We start from the raw sequence: 21,026 nt of genomic DNA on the forward strand, positions 1-21,026 counted from the left end.
TCCAGCAGTAGGCGCGGCACGGCCGCGAGGTAGCGGAGGTACTGGAGGTAGCGGCGCGGGGCCTGGCAGCGGCCTGCCGGGGCGGGGGGCTGTGGGGAGCGGCGGCACCGGTGTCGTGGGTGAGCGGAGAAGCCCGCTGAGGCTGGGCGCCTGTGAGCGGGCCCCCGCGGTGGCCTGAGGGTGCGGGTTTGTGGTGGGGGGCGGCCTGCGCGGAGCTCTGCGTGCGGGGGCCCCGTGTGGCCGGGTCGTGCGGGTGGGGGCCGGGGCCCTGCGCGGTGCCGGGGGTGTGGGTGCGTGTGGCGGTCTGCATCCGGTTTCAGGGGGCGGTGGTGGCAGGCTGTGCGGCGCGGTGCCTGCGGGGGGACTCCCAGCAGGCCGCCATAACATCACCCCACCCTCGCTGCGCCCCTCTTTCTCCAGGAGCCGCCATGGCGCAAGCCTTTGCCTCCCCAGGGCTGTTCTCTGACGATGATGGTGCAGCCTCCCCCGTTCTCGAGTCCACAGCAGCAGGGTTCGGGGCCGATGTGCGCAAGGACCTGCTGTCCGAGTTCTCTGCCATCTCTCCAAACCCGGAGTGCTCCCAGCAGGTGAGGCCGGAGCTCTTTTGTCACGAACAGGGCAGTGTCTTGACTTGTGGCTGCTGTGTCCACACAAAGGTGTTGCGACGCGGGGCCGACAGGCTCTTCAGAAGAGGCTAGAACAAAATGCTGTGACGGGGGAGCAGTTCCTGTTACAAGCAGTGTGCTGTGAGGGGCACAGTCAGGCAGTGCCTCTCAACATGATGCCTCTTAGTGTGGCGCTTGGTCTGGGGGATGGTTTAGGTGTCAGGTCTTTGGGCTGTTGGTCTGACTCACTAGATAAACAAAAGAAATGCTGGTGAATGCCTAAGAAAGCTTCTGGCATTGCTGGAGATTCTAGGAGTAGAGAAGTGTCCATTAGTTACCGAGCACTAGTTAGAGTAGCCATGTGTGTGTGCTGTGCTGTGGTTCCTGTCAGTGTCCTGACAGCTCGTTGTGTAGTGCTTCTCTGGTTACCATGTTTAACCTATGCTGATTTTGCAGCCTGTAGCTGAAGAGAATAATGGAAAATTAAAGGTGTATCTGAGAGTTCGACCTCTGAAATCTACAGAAGTGGAAAAAGGCGAAGACCAGGTGAGACACTGAATGAAGCAGTCTCTGAGCTGGTTGCCTGTGTGCCAGCTGGGAGATACTTCTACCCTTTGCTGTCTATGCTACGGCCTCTTGTAAGCCATTGTGATGATGTGGTTTAACATGTTCTTTAGGGCTGTGTCTACATTGAGAATTCGGAGACCCTTCTTCTAAAAGCCCCTAAGGACTCCTTCACTATGCGGAGCACAGAACGTGGAGTGGGACAAGCAGCGCACAGATTTTCTTACACCCAGGTAGGTCATTGGAGCAAACAATCCCAGTTTTGCATTTTACATTTTTCAAGCTTAAGCCAGCCTCACAGCTTGAAAAGCTGTCTTACTAATACACACTGATTTCAATGCACTGTGCGAACTATGTAGTCCTGTACAGTCCTCTAAAGTTTGTTTCTGTTGCTGTTTCCTTAGTTTTTCTCTTTTTAAGCTGATCTGACAACTCGTTTTGGCAGCAAATGCCAAACTCCTGTTTTATTCATGAGGCTCTAAACACACTAGAGGCTGTAGGGATACCAGATGTTACTGGATTAAGCCTGGTTTTGGCTGGGACAGAGTTAATTTTCTTCACAGTATCTAGTATGAGGTTATGTTCTGGGTTTGTGCTGAAAACAGTGTTGATAATTCAGAGATGTTTTAGTCATTGCTGAGCAGTGCTTACACAGAGTCAAGGTCTTTTCTGCTTCTCACCCCACCCCACCAGTGAGTGAGCTGAGGGTGCACAAGAAGCTGGGAGGGGGCACAAGCCAGGACAGCTGAGCCCAACTGACCAGTGGGATGTTCCATACCACACGACATCATGCTCAGCAGATAAAGTGGGGGGAAGGAGGAGGAAGAGGAGGGACGTTTGGAGTGATGGTGATTGTCTTCCCAAGTCACCATGATGGAGCCCTGCTTTCCTGGCAGTGGCTGAACATCTGCCTGCCAGTGGGAAGGAGTGAATGAATTCTTTGCTTTGCTTGTGTGTGCAGCTTTTGCTTTACCTATTAAACCGTCTTTATCTCAGCCCATGAGTTTTCTCACTTTCACACTCCTGAATCTATCCCCATCTCACCAGCAGGGAGTGAGTGAGCAGCTGCCTGGTGCTGAGCTGCCAGCTGGGGTTAAACCCAGCTTGTTTTTGTAGGGAGCTTGGACTGGAATTACTGGTGGGTCTGCTGCTGGTGTTTAAAGGGTAGTGGAGGGAAGAAAGGACTACATAGTATCACCTGATCAACCATCAGTGGTCAAAAGATAGGAAAGATCTATATAAGGCTATTCTTCATGTGTCTTATTTGCAGATCTTTGGACCAGATGCGGGGCAGAAATTGTTCTTTGACGAGACAATGAAGCAGGTGGTAAAGGATGTACTGAATGGGCAGCACTGGCTGGTTTACACCTATGGCATCACCAATTCAGGGAAGACTCACACTATTCAGGGTAAGAAAAGCACTGGGTGTCAGCAGCCTGTTGAGGGAGTTGTCTGCTTCTGCATGTCAATCCTCAGCTTGCCGTTGCTGTTTTTGCTTCAGGCAGCAACAAAGATGGGGGGATTCTGCCTCGCTCCTTAGCAGTCATCTTCAACAGCGTTGGGGACCGGCTGTACCAAGCCATGGATCTGAAGCCTGCGCTCTCCAATGAGGTGATGTGGCTGGACAGCAGGCAGGTGCGGCAGGAGGAGACCAAGAAGCAGACCATGCTGCAGGGGGGTCTGTGGGAGGTAAGCACGCAGCTTCTTGGAGGTTTAATAATAATAATAAGAGGGAAAGGATGGTGTCATACTACATGCTCCTGTTGTCTCCTTCCAGGAGGAGCTGTTAACGCCACTTAAGAGGAGTCGTAGTGCCGAATCTCAGCTCCAGGCCACCACCAGTGGCAGTTTTGACAGTGGAGTTGCTGGCCTCTCTTCATCTAGCCAACTCACCAACCATTCAGACATCAGCCAGACAGAAGGTATGTCTGGAAGCCTGTTATGTACTACCTACTTCTTGTTGGAGGATCAGGGAGTAAAGGGTGATGGCTATTTGGATGCCGTGTTGTCGGTAAGGGAGCAAAGGTGCTGTAGTCTCACAGTTTTCCCTTTGGAAGATAAGGATGTTAGGGCTGAAGAACTTTGTATGTACGTCTTGCCAACATATGAAGAACTTGCCACTCAAGCCTTGTGAAATGAAAAGTTACTTGATAGCCACATATTTCATTCATGGGATATGGTTATTGATGAGCTGAATGCCATGCGATGGGTATAGCTGGAGAGCAGGGTGCCAAAGTGCACTTGTGCTCAGGCCTTCAAACCTAGGAACTCCGAGCTGATTAGGTATCCAAAAGCACGGTGTATCTGAGGTAAAAAAGCACTAAAACTTCACTTATACTGGGAAGAGCTCCTGTTTGAAATATCACGTGCTTCTGGAGTCAAGATCAAGTGTATAGAACCCCTAACATGAAGAAGGGTTAAAGGAAACCTTGGGCTGTCTGACTGGGGACAAGCATTAATGTAGGTCCAAACAGGAGGAAGTATATAGAGCAGACTTGAGTCTGGGGTAGTGTTCCTGCCTGAGACACCTCAGTCTATAGCTAAACCATTGAGATTGGACCTGTGAAAAGCTGCAGTCACGATTTTTCTCTTTCTTTATCTTTTCCCCAGAACTGGGCCCCCGCTGGGCTGACTTGGATTGTATTTCACTCAGCAACACAGGAGATGTGCAGTTCTCCATCTGGGTCTCCTTCTTTGAGATTTACAATGAGTTAATCTATGACTTGTTAGAACCGGCTTTACCTGGTCAGAACCGTAAGAGGCAGACACTGCGGCTCTGTGAAGACCAGACTGGCAACCCCTATGTGAAAGGTAGATTTGCCTGAAAGATGTTTTTAGTGGCCTGCTAGGTGGATCGCACCTGAGGGGAGACTTGAGATGGGTGGGTGGCTTAGCAGTGATGTGTTGGGGAGCACAGTGTCCACTGTGGCCCCTCAGAGGTCTCTGATGTCTGGATTATGGGAATGTTAAGTTTATTGATGTTAAGGAAATGCAATGGTGAAGTTGGGGCCAAGATAACTATTTTTCTGCCAGTCTCCTAACTGCCTTGCCCAATGTGCGCCTGCTTTTCCAGATCTGAACTGGATCAATGTCTGTGATGCCGATGAGGCCTGGAAGCTTCTGAAACTGGGTCGGAAAAACCAGAGCTTTGCTAGCACTCACATGAACCAGAACTCCAGCCGCAGGTCTGAAGGGGGTTGTTTAGGCAGAAATACAATTGTGATGGGCTTTTAAAGGTTGCGTTTCCCTTTTAAAACATCTGCGTGTTTCTTTACAGTCACAGCGTCTTCTCCATTCGGATTCTGCACTTGCAAAGAGGTGGCAGTGAAACTGTTCCAAAAATCAGCGAGTAAGTTTCATGCTCTCTAGGATTTGGGGGTGTTCTGGGGGTGGACTTTCCTGTCTTTTTTGTTGTGGGTATGGGAAGTATCTTGAAGGTCTTTTTGTAAGTACTTGGAAGGAGCAAATGTTCCCATTCTTAAGTCCTGGAACTCACTGAGGAGTTTGGGAGGAGTACTGCAAAGTACAGCTTGAGGCAGTTCTCAGGCTTTTTGAATGCAGGTAAATGTGAATAACTCTGGCCTTGCAGAAGGGCTGACTTGAGTGCTGCTGATGCCTGTTCCTGGGATGTAGTTATCTGGGAATGGGTTGGCTCAGTACCTGGGAAGTGGCTGTCCTGAAGAATGACACGGGATCTTTGAACTTCACACTGTAAAGCTTCAGTTGGTGTGATTTTATGTAACCTCTACACTTAGGGTAGACCTTTCTGTCCAGCAATAGCCCATGCACCCCAAAAGAGCTTTCTGTGCCCTTATGGGGGAGCAGGGTAGGTGATCGCAGGGTGTCTTGAGTTGTAAACCTGGATAGACTAGGATAAACCTAGTAGGTCATGTGAATATTGCCTGTGCTGTCTTCAGGTTATCCCTGTGTGACCTTGCGGGGTCAGAGCGCTGCAAAGACCAGAAAAGCGGGGACCGAATGAAAGAAGCAAACAACATCAATACCTCCCTCCACACACTGGGCCGCTGCATTGCTGCCCTGCGCCAGAACCAGCAGTCCAAGTGAGCATCCAGAACGCCACAGGGAGCGTGTGGGGAGGCTGTTTTGCTTTTCCATGGGCTCACTCTTTTTTTTCTCCCCATAGATTGAAGCAGACTGTGGTTCCCTTCCGGGACAGCAAGCTAACCCGCGTGTTCCAGGGTTTCTTCACTGGACGTGGGCGCTCTTGCATGATTGTCAACATTAATCAGTGTGCATCTACGTATGATGAAACTCTGTATGTAGCCAAGTTCTCAGCCATTGCCAGCCAGGTAAGCAGCACACATCAGGATCACGGCATGCTCAGGATACGTCCTGCTTCTGTGGGAATGGGCCCCTTTCCATCACAACGCAGGGGGAATGCTTGCAAGCCTTCCCTATGCTTCTCCAGTGGATAATTACCTTTACAGTTGTCTCCAGATTCTGTTAAATTGAAAGGGCTGACAGGCTGCAGAGAAGTGCCATGTTTAAAGACTATGCGACTTCTAGGCTTTGTGGACTAGTAATGGTGGCCTTTCCCCTTTCAGCTTGTTCAGGCGCCTCCCACAAAGCTGGGACTTCCATCCATCCAATCAATCATCAAAGAGCACAACAGGCGAACCAGCGAGGGTTCAGAGGCAGCAGCAAAGGAAGAAGTGGAATTGGAAGAGGACAGTGAGGATGAAGCAGATGTCTCCATGTATGAGAAGGAGGTGGGCTGTGAATTTGTACAGCCTTTATGGATAGAGGGGTGAGAACATGGCTGTTGGCTTTGGCCTGGGAGGTGGGGCTGGAGCTCAGCACTGTACCAGGAGATGACCGAGAACCTCCAAAGGATATGGGACCCAGGAAACTGGGAATCTGAGGAAAACATTCCACAGTTGGTCTAAATCTGAGGCACATGCTTAATTCAGAAACACTTTGTCATCTGTGGAATAGGGCTTGGGTGCAGATCTATAAGATCTCTACTCTGCAAGGGAAATCTAGAGATCAGAAAACATGCAAAACAAATGGCTAAATTAATTGAGGAAAAACAATCAAACTCCTAGATACTCAAAGTGGGCAGCTGGAATAGCTGAAGGATCAAGATGGAAATCGTATACACCTACAGAGACTTGAGTTGTAATGCATCAAGGTAGCGAATGCAGGTGCAGCCCTGGGCAGTGCAGTAGAGGAAGCTGCTCTGAAGACATCTCCATCTGGAGTGCGGTGTTTAAGCCATCTCATGGGAGAGGAATTAAGAGCAAACCTGGCAACTTCTCTTTCCAAGTGACTAAAAGAATCTTAAACCTAGATGACCCCAGCCTATGGATATGGGATCAGCTAGCTGCTTCTAGGTCTTAGTTCTGTTGTGCAGTGTGGGCAATGGACTCTGTGTCCTTCTTGTAGGACTTGTTGCGTGTAGTGGAAGCTGCACGAGAACTGCTGGTGCGAGAGCGGCAGGAGAAGCTGCGACTAGAAATGCGCCTCCGTGAGGAGATCTGCAATGAGATGCTGGAGCACATGCAACAGAAGGAGCAATGGTGCAGGTACAGCTTATGCTGAATCTCTCTCCCTCTGTTCAGGGTGGGCTACAATACTAAGAACTGCCAGACCCTGACCTGTAGTTGTTTGCTGTCTTTGTAGCCAACATGTGGATGCTCAAAAGGAGCTCCTGGAGGAACTGTATGAGGATAAACTGAATAACCTGAAGGAGTCGCTAACCGACTATTACCAGGAGGAGATCCAGGTTTGTTCAGGGCAATGGAATGACATCAGGATAGTGGCAGTGGGCTGGGAGGGGACTCGGGGTACTTGAGTCCAGGAAGGTGACTTACGCAAACTGAGGGGAAAAATTTTGCTTTTTGTGGTATTTTTTGTGCAACTATTTGATAGCTTGATCCACAATTTTTGCTTCTTGTCTCCTGCTTTACGTAGTTCACTAGCTTTCTGATTTTCAGCCCTAAATCTGGAAGCTAATGTGCGACCATTCTGACTGTTCTGTTTGTTCAAGGTGATTCTCTCCCCTTTTACTCTTTTTGCTAGTGGCTTGCTTTGCACTCTTCAGATTAACACAAGTTCTGTGAATTTCTCTTCTTAATCTTAGTCATGATGATGGCTATGGGCCTGTGTATTTTTCATGCTACGGCATTTGAGTGGCCTCTGGGACTTGCTGCAGACCTCTCTGAAGATGCCAACTCTCAAAAAGTCCCTTGTCTTTAGAGGCTGGGAAAAAAGTGGTTTAGGGTGTCAGGAAATGGGTTCACTGTTTTCAGTTAAGGGACATTAAAGGCTGGGTCCAACGTGTTAAGTGTGTGATTGAGAGTCTCCTGGAAGAAAGACATTGAAAGCTTCAGAAAAGCTGTGTTAAGAAAATCTTGTTGAATATTTGAACAAACTTGCTTTTTAAGGAGCGTGATGAAAAGATTGAGGAGCTCCAAGTTGCTCTGCAGGAGGCAAAACAAAAATTGGAGAGCCTGGATACGAAGCAAAAGGACTCGGGGCAAGGCTTGCGTCGATCAAAGCGAGTGGCTACCTCAAGCGCTCTGCAACAGGAGCTGGCAGATACTAAAGCCAGTCTGGAGCAATGTCAACTGGAGTTAAAAACCACAACAGCAGGTGAGGCAGCACTGGCTCTGAACTATGGCTGAGCAATCCTTGCGGAGGGTTAGTGATAGTTCTCTTCAGTAGGGTACACTGGGTTCAGACATCCTGAAAACACTATTCTCAATGGTAGATGATAGGAATAATGTGCTGGATGGATGGGGCTTCATTTTCACATGAAAATGGACTTTAGGGCAGGATCATCTCGCTGTTCAAATCCTAAAGTCCCTTTGTGTAACTGCAAGGGAGAAGCCTGGAATGCTTGTGCACGTCTGCACAAACTCACAGCTTTTCTCAGCTTGCCTGTGGCAGCTTGTCTCTAGGGAAGTTCTGACTTGAGAAAAACTGAAAGCTTATGAATGTGCTGTTGCTCATGACTTCTTGTCTGTTCCTAGAGTTGCGCAAGTACCAGAAATTACTGGAGCCACCTCCCTCTGCCAAACCCATTACTGTGGATGTAGACAGAAAGCTGGAGGACGGACAGAAGGTAACTTCATCTCTGTGTTACAGAAAGGAACATTTGCAGGACAAAGCGGTTGCCAATTTAAACAGTATTTGGAGCTGCTGTCTCCAGGTTTTTAAACAAATGGTTGAAGTTGAAATGGGTGTGTTGAAAACAAACCCTTAGTAGAGATGCAGAAGGTGTTGGTATCTGTGATCCCAGTGTACCTCACTGAGGGGATCCTCCCTCAGTACTGTATGTCTGCATTACCCTGGAGTGGCTTTGTTTGCAGAGCAATGTCAAAGCTAGATGTTGTATTCAATCTCTCTCCTGTAGAATGTCAGATTGCTGCGTTCAGAGTTACAAAAACTTGGCGAGTCTCTCCAGTCTGCAGAGAGGGCGTGCTGCCACAGTACGAGTGCAGGGAAACTTCGAGAAATCCTCTGCACGTGTGATGACATTCTGGCTAGACAGGTAATGTGTCTTTGTTGCAGGTTGCACAGGGGTTTTAGTCTGTGCGCTTTGCCATGCTCAGCAGAATAACCTAGGTTCTTGCAGCTGCAAATAAAAATGACATTCTCTAGATGCATATTGTCTGTTACATTAAGGCAGCTATATTGCTATTTTTTCCAATGGCTGAGTCAGACTGCATATCAAACTCTCCAAAGGAGACCCAAACTGTTCCTGTTCAGTTAACTGACAGCCTGCACTTGAAGTAGGAGAATTCAGAGTTCTCACTTCCCTATCCCCTTCACTCCATCACAGTTGCTATCACAGTGTGTGTGCAGCAGGATGGATTCAGCTTTTTCCTAGCCTTACTGTTCCTGTTTTGTTATTGAACTGCTACACTGTTGACACCAGAAGCTTTTTATGCACGGCCTTATTTAGCACCCCAGCTAGTGAGTTTTGACAAAAGCTCTTTATCTTCTTCAGTTCCTAGTAGCCAGGGAGTTAAGCAACTTGTTGCATCTCTAAAAATACCACCTTCCCTTTCTCAGGACCAAACACTGGCAGAACTGCAGAACAACATGATGCTGGTAAAACTAGACTTGCGGAAGAAAGCAGCTTGTATTGCTGAACAGTACCACACGGTGCAGAAGCTCCAGGCTCCTCCAACATCTGCTGTAAAGAAACGCTTCTGTGCCAACAGGGAAAACCTACAACCTAACCAACCTCCTGGTAAAAAGCCCTTCCTGCACAACTTTCTGTCACGTTCAGCTACCCGGCCTGTTGCTGCCAGAGGGTGGCAACTTCGTTCAGTTGCTCTATGACTTTTCACAGAGAGATTCCTGCCCCACTATTACTGGAACAGGTGGCAAATCCAATATGATAGCATTTGTTTTTCTTTATGTGCTTGTTTATTGTTATTGTAGCTGCTTGAGAGCTTATGTAAACATTTTTGGGTATGTATGGTTAAACTTTTAATTGATACCAAAGTGGACAAAATGACCTTCTGAAATTTAAACACTACAACAAGGAAAGTCTTTAAATATAAAACAATGTGGATGATCAAAGTTGTTTAACTCACTTTTAACTTGTCCTTTTGTTTTCATTTTCAACTATGTTGGCACATAATTCAAAAATAAGTTCACAAGATCCTCTGTGAAAGATATTTTCCCTTCCTTGAATTATAATCCTTTATTAAAGTATACACGTTCTAGTTCAGGGCTGTTCTCTTGGATCTTGGCTTGCAATTCTGGCTCCAAGCGTGTTACAGACATAGAACTAAGCAAAAGAAACAATAAAGTGGTTATACATAGCAAGCACTTGAATGTAAAATAAGAAGGATGATGCATCTGGTTAAACTTCCTGGATTGTGAAAAGAGTTTTGAGATTTTTTTTTTTTAACTTCTTATGAAGGAAATCATGCTCAGACCAGTGGCAAATGAATTCCTGCTTAAAAGGCAATAAGATAGTCTACAGAGTCAAGAAATGGCTGTTGCTACTACCATGAGGGTAGGAATCTACCCATTGCTTGAGGCTGTTGCTGGCAATAGCAACTTACCTTCAAGGTGTTTTTATTAAATATGTATTTGCCTATTTACCTTACTGCCTGATTTTATTCAGTTGAATAAAAGGTTTATTTTTATAAGAGTCATCTCAAAGTAACATGAATTAAGCTGCCAGGTCCTGCGAACAGCTGCGCTTTCTTCAGTACACTTTAAGGTCTCGCCTTCCTCTGAAATGGAGCGCCTTGGTTAAAATCAAGACGATGCTACTTTGTCCAGTCACCTCTAGGTAGCCTGGTGACACTTTGTTACCACAGTTCTCTATTCTGTGCCAGGCAGTCTGACACCATCTATTTCCCTGCTTTGTTGTATTCAGTCAGTCACGTTGGATGAGAGTTAGGCATTGTTTTCTGGAAGTCAAAAGCTTCAGTTGCTCAATATTTTAACAGATTCAGCTCCAGCTTGCATTGTTTAAGTACAATTGGCAGCTTTGTCAAGTTTAGACAACCACTAATAATATGAAAGGGACAGCTTAGCTGAATTTAAGATCCTGTGCATAAAACACACTGCAAACTGAGCTAACTTTATGTGTAGGTAACCCATCCAGGTTTCATTATGATTTTGGCTACAAGGAATATTGTTTCTAAGACAGTTTTCAGTACTGAATTTGTGTATTGATAAAAAATTCTTTCTGGAAAAAATCAAATTACAAATATGCACATCTAGTCAAGTGCTGTTCTGTATAACCAGAGGAGCTTCCAGCTGAAATGAGCTTTGATTGTATTTAATGAAGCCATAACCTTACTGGACATGAATATATTGTTTGGACCACATTAGCCTCTTTTATGTATCATCCCAGTAATTCCTAATTCTGTATTATCAACCTCAACCTTCTCAGCTTGAAATAGCATAGTTAAACTACTCGCCCAAACTTCTCATTCACTACCCCTATGTAGCTGCATCTCAAGCTGCTAGGAGTTTGTGAACAAACGTGCCAAATTCAACTATTGTATATTACTGATAAGTAACATAGTTATTACTTTTCTGAATATTCTCATGTTTATCACACTTGTTATATGGGAATTATGACTGTATGCTCTAGGGGGCAATGACCACTCATTTCTGTCTTTCTGCAGTACCTTGCATGCATGTGGGGGTGTAACATTAAGAATAATGTAACAGGATACGTACCTTTTTTGAGGAAACAGTGCACAACACAGGGGTGTTGCAAACACAAGACTAGAGGAGACAAAAATGGGTTTACAATATTTAGGGTTCTAAAAGAGAACTCAAAACCCTTAGGCATGGCCTTCTAGGCAGAAAGCTTTTTTTTTATATACAGTGAGGTAAAGTTCTGTGAAGTGTGCTATGTAACCTTTATTTCTCACTGCATTATACCTTATGAAATAATTTACCTACTATGTAGTACTAAATGCATCCATACCATGCTTACAAATGTATATAAAATTATCATTTAATGCCCTTTCAGTGTTTTACATTGGTGTACCTGACAATATAAAATGCTAGACAAGAGCAAACCTCTCCATTAATCAAATGTTTCAAGAATTCATCAACCTACAGGATTAGATTCCAGTTATTGTTGATGGTGGCAGCAGCCAAAGCATCTTTTCTAATCAAGCTGCTGCATGCTGTTTTTTGCCACTCCCTTTCTTTCTCCCTCCTTCTGCTTTTCTTGGCAGCTTCTTCATTGCTAACGGCTTTACTTTAATATGGTATAATCAGTTACAGATATGGAAGTGAAGTAACTGCTGTAGCCTCATCAACTCTCTCAACTTTTTTTCTTTAAACAAAGTACAAGTATTGCTACTTCCTCCAAAAAACCTACAAGTACCTCTTAAAATAGCAGACACAACCCAGAGAATTCACTTACCAGAATCCAACTAATCCAACTTGAATGGGAGCACTCATCCAAGGAAATCTCTGTTAAAAATAAACCGCACACAGTGAGTATGGTATCTTTTCTCTCCTGTTTCCCACCTTCCTGGAATTCTTGTATTGTAAGAGACAGATTGTATCTAAAAGACTCTTCGACATGATGAGGGCAAAACAATTACCAGCATATCTTAAAGCTGAGCTCCAATTTGAGAGCCCAATCCCTTTGAAAATCAAGAAAATTCCCAGTGATATCAATGTAGACTGCTACCCTGAGTAAGTGTCCCTTAGAAGCTGCAGTAGGTGGTTGATTGTTTTACTTACAGCCTGATCCTGAGTACATGGGCCATTTCTTTGAGTCACGTGAGCCCACAGCAACTAGCAACGCAGCTGAAGTTGGGAGCGGTGCTGCCACACCTCCTAAGGGCACAGTGAATTTTGCCCAGGCATCCCTAAGAAGAGCTAGGTCTGGTTACAGCTCCTGTCTCTTCACCGGCATCAAATGGTTTTAACTTAAAACAGGAGATCTACTTTGTGAGCAACAGCTACAGCAGCCACCAACCATAAATAAGGGAGGTGTCAAGGAAAAATGTAAGTCTGCCTCTCTTAGCCCTTTCTTCTGTCTTATGATTCGCTCGGATGTGTAGGAACTTGCTGCTGTAGCAGTCTGGTATGCTCCAGTTCTGCAAGAGTTCACCTTTCATTAAAAGGAAAAAAGGTTAGAAGAATTGGGGAAACAAGGCTGAGAACGAATCGTATAATCTATGGATGCATTTTTAGCATATTCCTCTTTACTGTAAATCTTGCAGAACTTGAACATATGCCAAGAAATACGATAGTGTTCTTGTAGGCCTTTAAATGATTTAGGAATCCTCTCCCTCCCATGTTAGAATTTTAGTTGAAATTAATTACGAATGAAGTAAAACCAGGCCTGTTTAAATGACAGTGCTGCAATGGCCTTTTGCTGCTACAGTAAAATCATTGTCTCCAGTAAGCAGGACATACACAACTGCTATGATAACGGGAAGCTGATTTTAAACCAAAACAGTTAATGAGTTAAAAATCACATGTCACAGTGGATGATGTTTGCAACAAAGATGATGTTTTTTTCCTGCAAGAAGCATTTTTCAAGATGTAGAAGTTAGAGGGGATACTGGTGAACAAAAGATGGGCACTATTTGGGAGTAGAAATAGAACAAAGAAATTCAGAAAGCTCGGCTGGACAAAGCCTAGTGCTAAGGAAGGTCAGAGCAGTGCAAGAGACATGGACAACAAGCCTGTGTGGATTAAACTTTCTCCAGAGCCTGAGGGTGAAGAAATGATGTAGAAGATTGCTTCTTTTTTCTTTTTTTTTTTTTTTTCTTTTCCTGGAGTCAAGCTGTAATCCAGAAATGAGTGCAGGAAGAACTCTGCAATTCAGCAATAACCTGCAACAATAGATAACAAACGGAAAAAAGACAGCGATAGCAAGAAGGATAAAGAGTGAATGCAGCAGTGCTCTGCTGTTCTGGCATTCCAGTAAACACAACTTAACATTTGACTCTCAGCTGAGATCAGTTCACTCCAAATGCTTTACATGTTGTGCATTGGGAGAGTTCATGACAAGAGGTGGCGTGGCCGACAATGGAAGGGCTGTAGCACTGGGGCACTGGTAAATATTACATGTATTTGGGAACACAAACCAAACTCTACTGCAGGCGACTTCAGTCTCTGAGGAGAATTAAGGGAGAGGGCTGCTATGCATTGCAGTGTGAGCATGGGACCTGAGATGATATATAACAGAAAAGCCCCAAATATGATTTTATAACTGAGAAGACTGTTGGCGGGTGTCATAAGAGTGATAGATGGTTTCATGCCTTTATCAGAGCTGGTCATTAATCTGAGAGAGAGAGGTGTCTACTAGTACAGACAATACAAACAACATCTGCTTCATATGGTGGAACATTTTTTGCCAAGGTACTTGATCTGAGTTACAGCCTTTCTTTTTCAAGAATGTTACCAGGCTGCACTAATGAAGAAAGATGGCGAGGTAAAACTGACACTAGGAGATCAATATTAAGAATTGGGAGTTGCCCAGGGAACAATGTAAAACAATAAAGCAAAACTGAAATGCAGGCCTTATATCCCTCCAAAGAGATAAAATGGAGAAGGTACAAGACAGCAGAAGAATTTACTGTGTTAGAGAGCTATCATTTAACCCCAGAAGGCGGCAGTTCCTGATGAATTAGGATTTAATTTCCAGATGTCTTTATGGCATCTTTAGTGGTTTAGTGCAAACAGAGAAAATGGAGAAATGATCATTAAGCAAACAAAAGCCATAATGAGAATCAGCTCTTTTTCTAGCTGCTTCCTTTCATTGTTGGATCTCAAAATCCACCAGCTTTTCCAGGCGAGCTATGCCTTGTTTCAAAAAAATGAATAAATGAAATGACAGTTAAATTAGGAATGCATGGAGGACTCTTAGGCATCAGACATTCAAGAATGATGCTTAAAAAAAAAAGGCTCTCTGTTCTAGTTTTGAATACGTATTATTTTAGTTGCAGACTAAGAAACCCCAAGTAGCTTGTTTTAAGGATATATGAGGAAATTTCTGGAATCAACTTGAATGCTAATACTGTATGCAGAACAGGAGAGAAACAGTAGCTGAAGCTGCAAGAGTAGCAAAATCAATTAAAACTTCAGTGTTGATTGGAATTTTCAGAAGTTGCTATGGAAAAAACAGTATCTTTCTTTAGGAGAAGGGTTACCTGTAACTAAAACAGATCTATAAAGGCTGGGCCTCAGGGCAAGACTGTTTACGGATCCTCCTGCTGCAGCAGATAACTTGGTTCCGCACAGAGCTAGTGAAGTGTATGTCAGTACGGATAATGAACATAGACATTAGACAGCCTAATCAAGAACTACTACGCTGCATCATCACATAAAGGGCAGCCAAAGCCACTGCTGAAGCCTTTAGCAAAAGCACATTTATATGAAAAAATATTTTTTTCAAGTCAAGAAATAATTAGATTCTTTTTGAAGCAGTATGTGCTTGTGTTCTAAAAATATTCTTGAGTCATTTTCTAGCAATAACTGCTGGGAGTATTGTTAATTCATGCTAATGTTACCATCAAAATGTACTTGTACAAAACAATGTCAGAATATGGGGGGTGAATAGTGCTATATAACCTACATCTTAATGCAAATATCATAGGATGATAGCCTGCTATCACTGAGACCAGCATTCCAGAAGCATTTCTTTCTCTCTGTCTTACTGCAGAACATCATTCTACTTTCTTCATTATTCCACAACCATTTGACTATTTTCTGGACTCGTGTGTTGCTTAGTAAGCTCTGGCAAGCATACAAGAATTATTTTCAAGAGTAATGGTGTGCAAAGCAAAGGCTAAGGAAAATGAGTTAGTAAAGCATTGTGTGGATGGTGTTGGAGTACCGCAAATGGGATGGTGCTTCTGAAACCTCAAGAGAACATGCAGAAGCTGCTTGTTAAAAATGCAGCTCATTCCTTAATGGTTTTAATACTAATCTCTACGACGTGTTACCACTGACTACCTGCAGAGCAGTGTTTCACCTGAACTCACAGTCTTTGAGGCTGAGGGGGAGGAACAGGTGAGCATAAACGGTCATGATGGTACCAAAGACCACTGAGTAGTCACTGAAGAAATCGCTCATTTTTGCTGATCTGAAAAATTCACAACACCCTTATATTGATTATACCACACAAAAACAACAGATATTTGTCTCCAAACCCTGAGGATTGCCGCAACTTTTTCACAAATGTCATGTATTTGCCAGTTGAGTTGATAGCACTTGTGACATTTTCCCCACGTCAGATACAGATAAAACAATCTTTGCTCTAAATTTATGATTTTTCTTTTTTAAACAAAGGTTAATGTTCTGGGTAATACATCCTCAAGAACATAACAGTATCACAAGCTGATTAAAGCTACTCTGCAAACAGGGTATGGGTCAACAGAAACCAGCAATTAAGAACTAGCCAAATCAGTGTAGGGCTCTTTACGCTGCAGACAAATGGTGTATTTGGATGCACTGCAGTCTCGCTTCTTTCGGGAGATACAAGCAGCACACACTGACTTTCACTCTCAAACTCAAATGCCACATTTCCCCTTATTACATTCCGAGCAACAGTGTTTTCTGTTAACAACAGGGCAGGGAAGTAAAGCACTTCAGGAAAAAAAGTTTTTAAAATTAGAAGACACTTGGGACCTCTTTCCAGTGCCACATTTATATATACAGAAGCGCTTTCAAATGGTGTATGTAACTGGGTATTCTAACTCTGCACAAGAAAAATGAAGGGCAGAAAAAACAAGAAACAGAATTTAAATATTTTAGAAAGCTTTATCTTAGACAAACAAAATCAGGCAACTTCCCCTGCTTGTTCTCCCAGTCCCCACCCAAACCACTTCTCCAAGGGAGAGTCTGGAGACTCAGACCATGTTTTCTTTTCCTAAAAGGAAGGAGACAGATTCTCTCAGGCTACTGTTCCCAGCTTGCTGGGTGGGTTTCACAGGCAGAGACTGCCTGGAGCTATGCAGTAAGTAAATCAGTGGTATCAGCTGGTGAAGAAGAAACTCCCTTTACTGGTAAAGTTACAGAGTTCCTCATCTGAATATTATTCCTCTTGTGTTAAGACAACCCTATACTTAATTTCATTATTGTTCTTTACCCTCTCATGCACATAGAGTGCATAATTTCTGATTTAGTTTATATATTTACTACCACCGGGTGTTCGACTTCACACCACATTAGCATAAACAGAATATAGGATAAGTAATCTTTAAAGAAGCCTGCCCATTCCACACCTACTCTGCACTTGCTCATCCAGTAAATTTTAAAGGATCATTTTCAAGATATTTTTACCATTGTTGTTTTCAAAGTCAAACTGCTACTACAGCAGCTAAGCAAAGCCTCCTTATTGCTATCTTGAGAAAAAAGCATTATTAAATTTTTCTACATTTTCCTAATAAACTGTATTCTAAGTCTCAGTACAAGGAAGGCTTATTTGCTAGGAGGAACTCTGCATGTTAAGAACAACTATAAAAATAACAAAAATGTTCGTATTTTCTTAATGTTATTTTGCACTGTGACAAAAAGTACCACGTTATCTCTGTCTAAGAAAGGCATAAAGAAAGCGACAGCTGTAAAGCAAGCGCTACAGTGATGTCCTCCCAGAGTGTTTGGGAGGCAAATATGAAGACTCTGAAAGTATTTTAAATTCATGAAAATACTAACTTAGAATACAAAATACACATACACAGATTATCTAAGACTAACCTTTAAAAATGCTCTCTTTTCCAATGTATTCATTATGAAGGGAGGAATCGCTGCAAATGAGGAAAAAAACCCCAACATTAACCTTGGAGAAAAAGGCACTTTGCTTTCATTTTCTGTTAAGATGAACTAATACAATAATACAATTTTCACAGCCTTTTGCCATTAACTGAGCTTTCATTTCACATTGCCAAGTCAAGATACTGGATTGGTATATACGGAGGAAGATTCTCCCAATAAGCAAGACTTCGAATTTCAAATGTAACTAAACCTGAGCTCAGTAACTTGCCACTGGTCAAAGCACGTACTCTTCACTAAACTAATTCCACTCAAGCAGAATTTGCTACCACTCCTCTGCTATCTGCATCTTTTCTGCAAAAGCACCCCAACAGCTTTTCTCCTGCACTTCAGTGTGACACACTGTGGATGTTTTCACAGGAAGAAATGTGCATTTCTTTGTGGAACTTCTTAACAGAAATGTAAATACTGCCTGCATAAGATAATTTGACCTCTGAGAAAAATCACTTATACAGAATTTAAGCTCTCTCTCACACTAGGAACTGATAATCAGGAGCTGCACGTGACTGCAGTTATTCTTACCCATGCCAGGAGCAGCCATAAGAATCCTTGATATAACCACCTGCGTAATCGCCTGCTGAGCTGCTTTTGTGGATTCCCCCAGTCTGTTTCCATTCTCATCTGTGATGGGGATTCCAAACTTCAGTTCTCTGTTGAATAAACGGTAAAAATAAAGCAGTGACTAACATGCATTTATTCACCTTTTTTCTCACCTTATCTTTGTCTCCCTAAAATTATAAGAATTATGTTTTTTATTTTATTTTCCAAGGTAGCCTGTCTGTAACACTCCTTGGCTCAAAAATTTCAAAAGGCAGAGACAGATCTGGGGAAAAATATGCTGAAAAGTAAACAACTGAATATTTGTAACAGCAGTCTGCTGCTTGAGCCTGGTCCCATGCATTCCAAGGGAGAAGAAAGAAGACATGTTATTTCTGTAGTCCACAGAAGGGAGAGGATCCTTCAAAAAGCAACTCAGAAAAGTGGAATTCTCTGGACTGCTCTGGAAGTAGTTTCCTTTCTCACAGACAATACAGGAGATGCAGGAAGATGAGTTTCACAGAACTAAAACAGAAGTCTTTGTGAAAATTCCCCTCTGGCATTCTAGTCTGAGTTTTCATTTCAACCACTAAGAACATATTTGAAAGTATAAAAGGATGCACAAACCAAACTACATTTCTGTAACTGTTTTATTCGCTATTAGATCTTTTGCTCAAGTGCAGGGTTAGGTGTTAAACTCATACCCTGGGGAGAACTTCTAGGGGAGGGAGAAGCAGACAGAAGGGCAGGCACACTGAGGACTGCCTTTATTCTTCTCCTCATCTATTATAAGAGATAAAATACTACCATGGATTGAATTTACTTACAAATACAAACTTTAAATATTCCCTTTTCTGCCCGTAACCTTGTGTTTGTAAGAAGATGCTTTAACTTGTTTTTCCCCACTTCTATTCTTCGTCCTAGTCAAATTGGAATATGTATGAAATTTTGTTTCCGAGAAAGTGTGCATTTTTGTAACCTCAGATGATTAAACAGAACTGTAGAGCCTGACTTCTATGACTAACTTCTGCACGTGGGATTCGAAGCACCATTTTTGAAATGACTGTTATTTTTCCAAAGTGGAGTTTGTATTTAAGGGTGCACGTGATCAAGTTTTGAAGGACCAGTACTTGGATTCTGAGATCTCAGACTGAAGAACTCTATGGATATTTATCTGAAGAGAATGTGGATGTTCTATTCATACCTGTCACAATCAATCAAAACAAGATCACGCATGAGATTTTGGCAAGGTTCTGAAACAAGCTAAAGATACATAATGTGTTTTATTTAGTAACTTGCAGCTCTAAAAACTCAGTAACATCCTTTCTTCCAGAATGAGTGATCTTTGATCTTCCTACCTTTGTCTCATTAGTGGAATATTAATGCAGTTAGCAGCAGCAACAGCAGCAAAAGGAACAAACCGTCCTATAAGAGGTGAGACATGCTGTAAAACACAGAGAAAAAAAAAAAAGAAAAAAAAAAGAAAATAAAAATAATTATATAATCATTTTCTTTCCCAAAGGTCACATTAAAATGCTTCACGTGTTAATGATAGACCAGACTTATTTCCTTTATATTAAAATTCAGTGAAAACTCAGTGGTGGGGCAGTGGTAAAGCAACAAACAAACACGGCGTAAGTCATAAATACTTCTCTCAGACTAAGCAGTGGCAGGAGACTGGCAAAAGCAATCTTCACTTAGTAGCATCACTGCAGAGAAGTGGCAGCTTCCGAGCATGCCTGTCAGCCCAACAGCAACACTAACAGACCTCGACTTTACTGTCTCTGCTGGCAAGGTCACAGCCAGCAACATCCTTACCGGCTGCTTTGCATCTAAAGGCACTGAACGGAGGCTATTCATCTAGTGAATGTCTTGTATAATCCGAATTACTCTGCTCACAATAGTCTCTCCAATATTTTATCAATGCTATGTCACTCCCAGTACATCAAAGCATAAGCAGAGGGATACAAAATAGATTTCTGCTGGTGTGTTGTTCTTTTTTTTTTTTTTGTTGTAAAGGACCTTTTATCCTTGATTGTGTTGTGCACTTGTTTAAAGAATGTGAGTTTTCTGCATTTAAAAGTGGCACCTCCTCACAAGTTCTTCAGACAGTCTAGAGTAGGTATCCACGTTTGCAGAAGTGATACTGCATCTTAAAAACACATTTATACAGTTTACGGAATAATGAATCCACATTGTTGTAATTACGTATCTGCTCCAACTAACTTTCAAATGCTTTTAGATACTTTTACATCTAAAAAGAAACTGAAAAAAAGGCACCTTACTAGATATAGTTTGTATGAACAAAACACAAGACTTTGATATACATATAAGGAGGACAGGCTGTCTGAAATACATGTAAAACCATCTACATGGGGCAAAAATAAGTTTGGGATCTAACGAAGGGAGCTGCCAAAGGCCATTACAACTCCATAGTGGGAGCTGTGCACAACATGACACAGATACACAGGAGGAGAAATGAGCCGTTAGCATCTCACAGAACACCACATTTTAGTTAAGAATGGACAAAAATATCAGCAATACCTTTGTTAGTGCATTAAGCCCTAAAGCTGTTGCGACAGCACCCGTGGTAGCAGAAACATAGGCTGTTCCCAGCTGACTAAAACAAAAATAAAAATGTTTGCACATGCACAACTATATTTATGCCACTTTTAAAACTAATTACATCTTACACATGTAGTTACACCCCCCTCAAAGTCAAGAAGTAGACCTTTCTGTGATACTGCAGTAAGATGTGGATGGAAGATTCAAATGGGACACCAAATTACACACTTTTCTTTCACTAGCAGTAAAAATCACATGCAAGCAACATCTTAACATTGAATCATGTTCTGCTGGTTTTGCATTGCTATCTGTTCAGCATTTTCTCAGGTGTCTGAATGAACACCTTGAAGGATTTAGTTCTGTATTTAATTTCCTAATTGCTTAAACTAATAAAATCAGGCTATGTCTACAATAGTAATTACAGTCAACTGTACCGAAACCCATACATGCAGACTGGCTATACTGCTAACACCCAAATCCAACCCAATCTGCCCTAAAACA

The 21,026-nt window shown here is 43.0% G+C and overlaps 2 protein-coding genes across 9 annotated transcripts in view; one reads left to right on the top strand and one right to left on the bottom strand.

Moving 5' to 3' along the window:
• Window positions 1–428: 428 nt before the first annotated feature.
• KIF20A (kinesin family member 20A) lies at window positions 429–9,684 on the top strand. The gene is made up of 18 exons (XM_075441480.1): window positions 429–587; window positions 1,062–1,151; window positions 1,283–1,402; window positions 2,440–2,578; window positions 2,671–2,858; window positions 2,947–3,091; window positions 3,780–3,980; window positions 4,243–4,354; window positions 4,447–4,518; window positions 5,087–5,230; window positions 5,314–5,479; window positions 5,735–5,899; window positions 6,576–6,715; window positions 6,813–6,915; window positions 7,577–7,784; window positions 8,165–8,256; window positions 8,548–8,685; window positions 9,210–9,684. Exons 1-18 carry the CDS (start codon window positions 429–431, stop codon window positions 9,480–9,482), a joined length of 2,655 nt encoding a protein of 884 aa, XP_075297595.1. The 3' UTR covers window positions 9,483–9,684.
• Window positions 9,685–9,814: 130 nt separating this feature from the next.
• Window positions 9,815–21,026, bottom strand: part of SFXN1 (sideroflexin 1) — a 41,396-nt gene continuing 30,184 nt past the window's right edge. For 7 of the 8 annotated variants that reach the window (XM_075441479.1, XM_075441476.1, XM_075441473.1 and 4 more), the window contains 7 exons: window positions 20,505–20,580; window positions 19,319–19,404; window positions 17,946–18,073; window positions 17,349–17,398; window positions 12,052–12,101; window positions 11,352–11,399; window positions 9,815–9,936 (listed from right to left, as the gene is read on the bottom strand). In XM_075441479.1, coding sequence (XP_075297594.1) covers window positions 9,840–9,936; window positions 11,352–11,399; window positions 12,052–12,101; window positions 17,349–17,398; window positions 17,946–18,073; window positions 19,319–19,404; window positions 20,505–20,580 — 535 coding nt within the window. In that variant the 3' untranslated portion in view covers window positions 9,815–9,839. Of the gene's footprint in view, window positions 9,937–11,351; window positions 11,400–12,051; window positions 15,736–17,348; window positions 17,399–17,945; window positions 18,074–19,318; window positions 19,405–20,504; window positions 20,581–21,026 lie in introns of those variants that run through there. The other variant, XR_012766039.1, reaches the window with a different exon arrangement.

This window comes from Opisthocomus hoazin, chromosome 22 (assembly GCF_030867145.1).
Source record: "Opisthocomus hoazin isolate bOpiHoa1 chromosome 22, bOpiHoa1.hap1, whole genome shotgun sequence".
In the NCBI taxonomy this organism is placed as follows: domain Eukaryota; kingdom Metazoa; phylum Chordata; class Aves; order Opisthocomiformes; family Opisthocomidae; genus Opisthocomus; species Opisthocomus hoazin.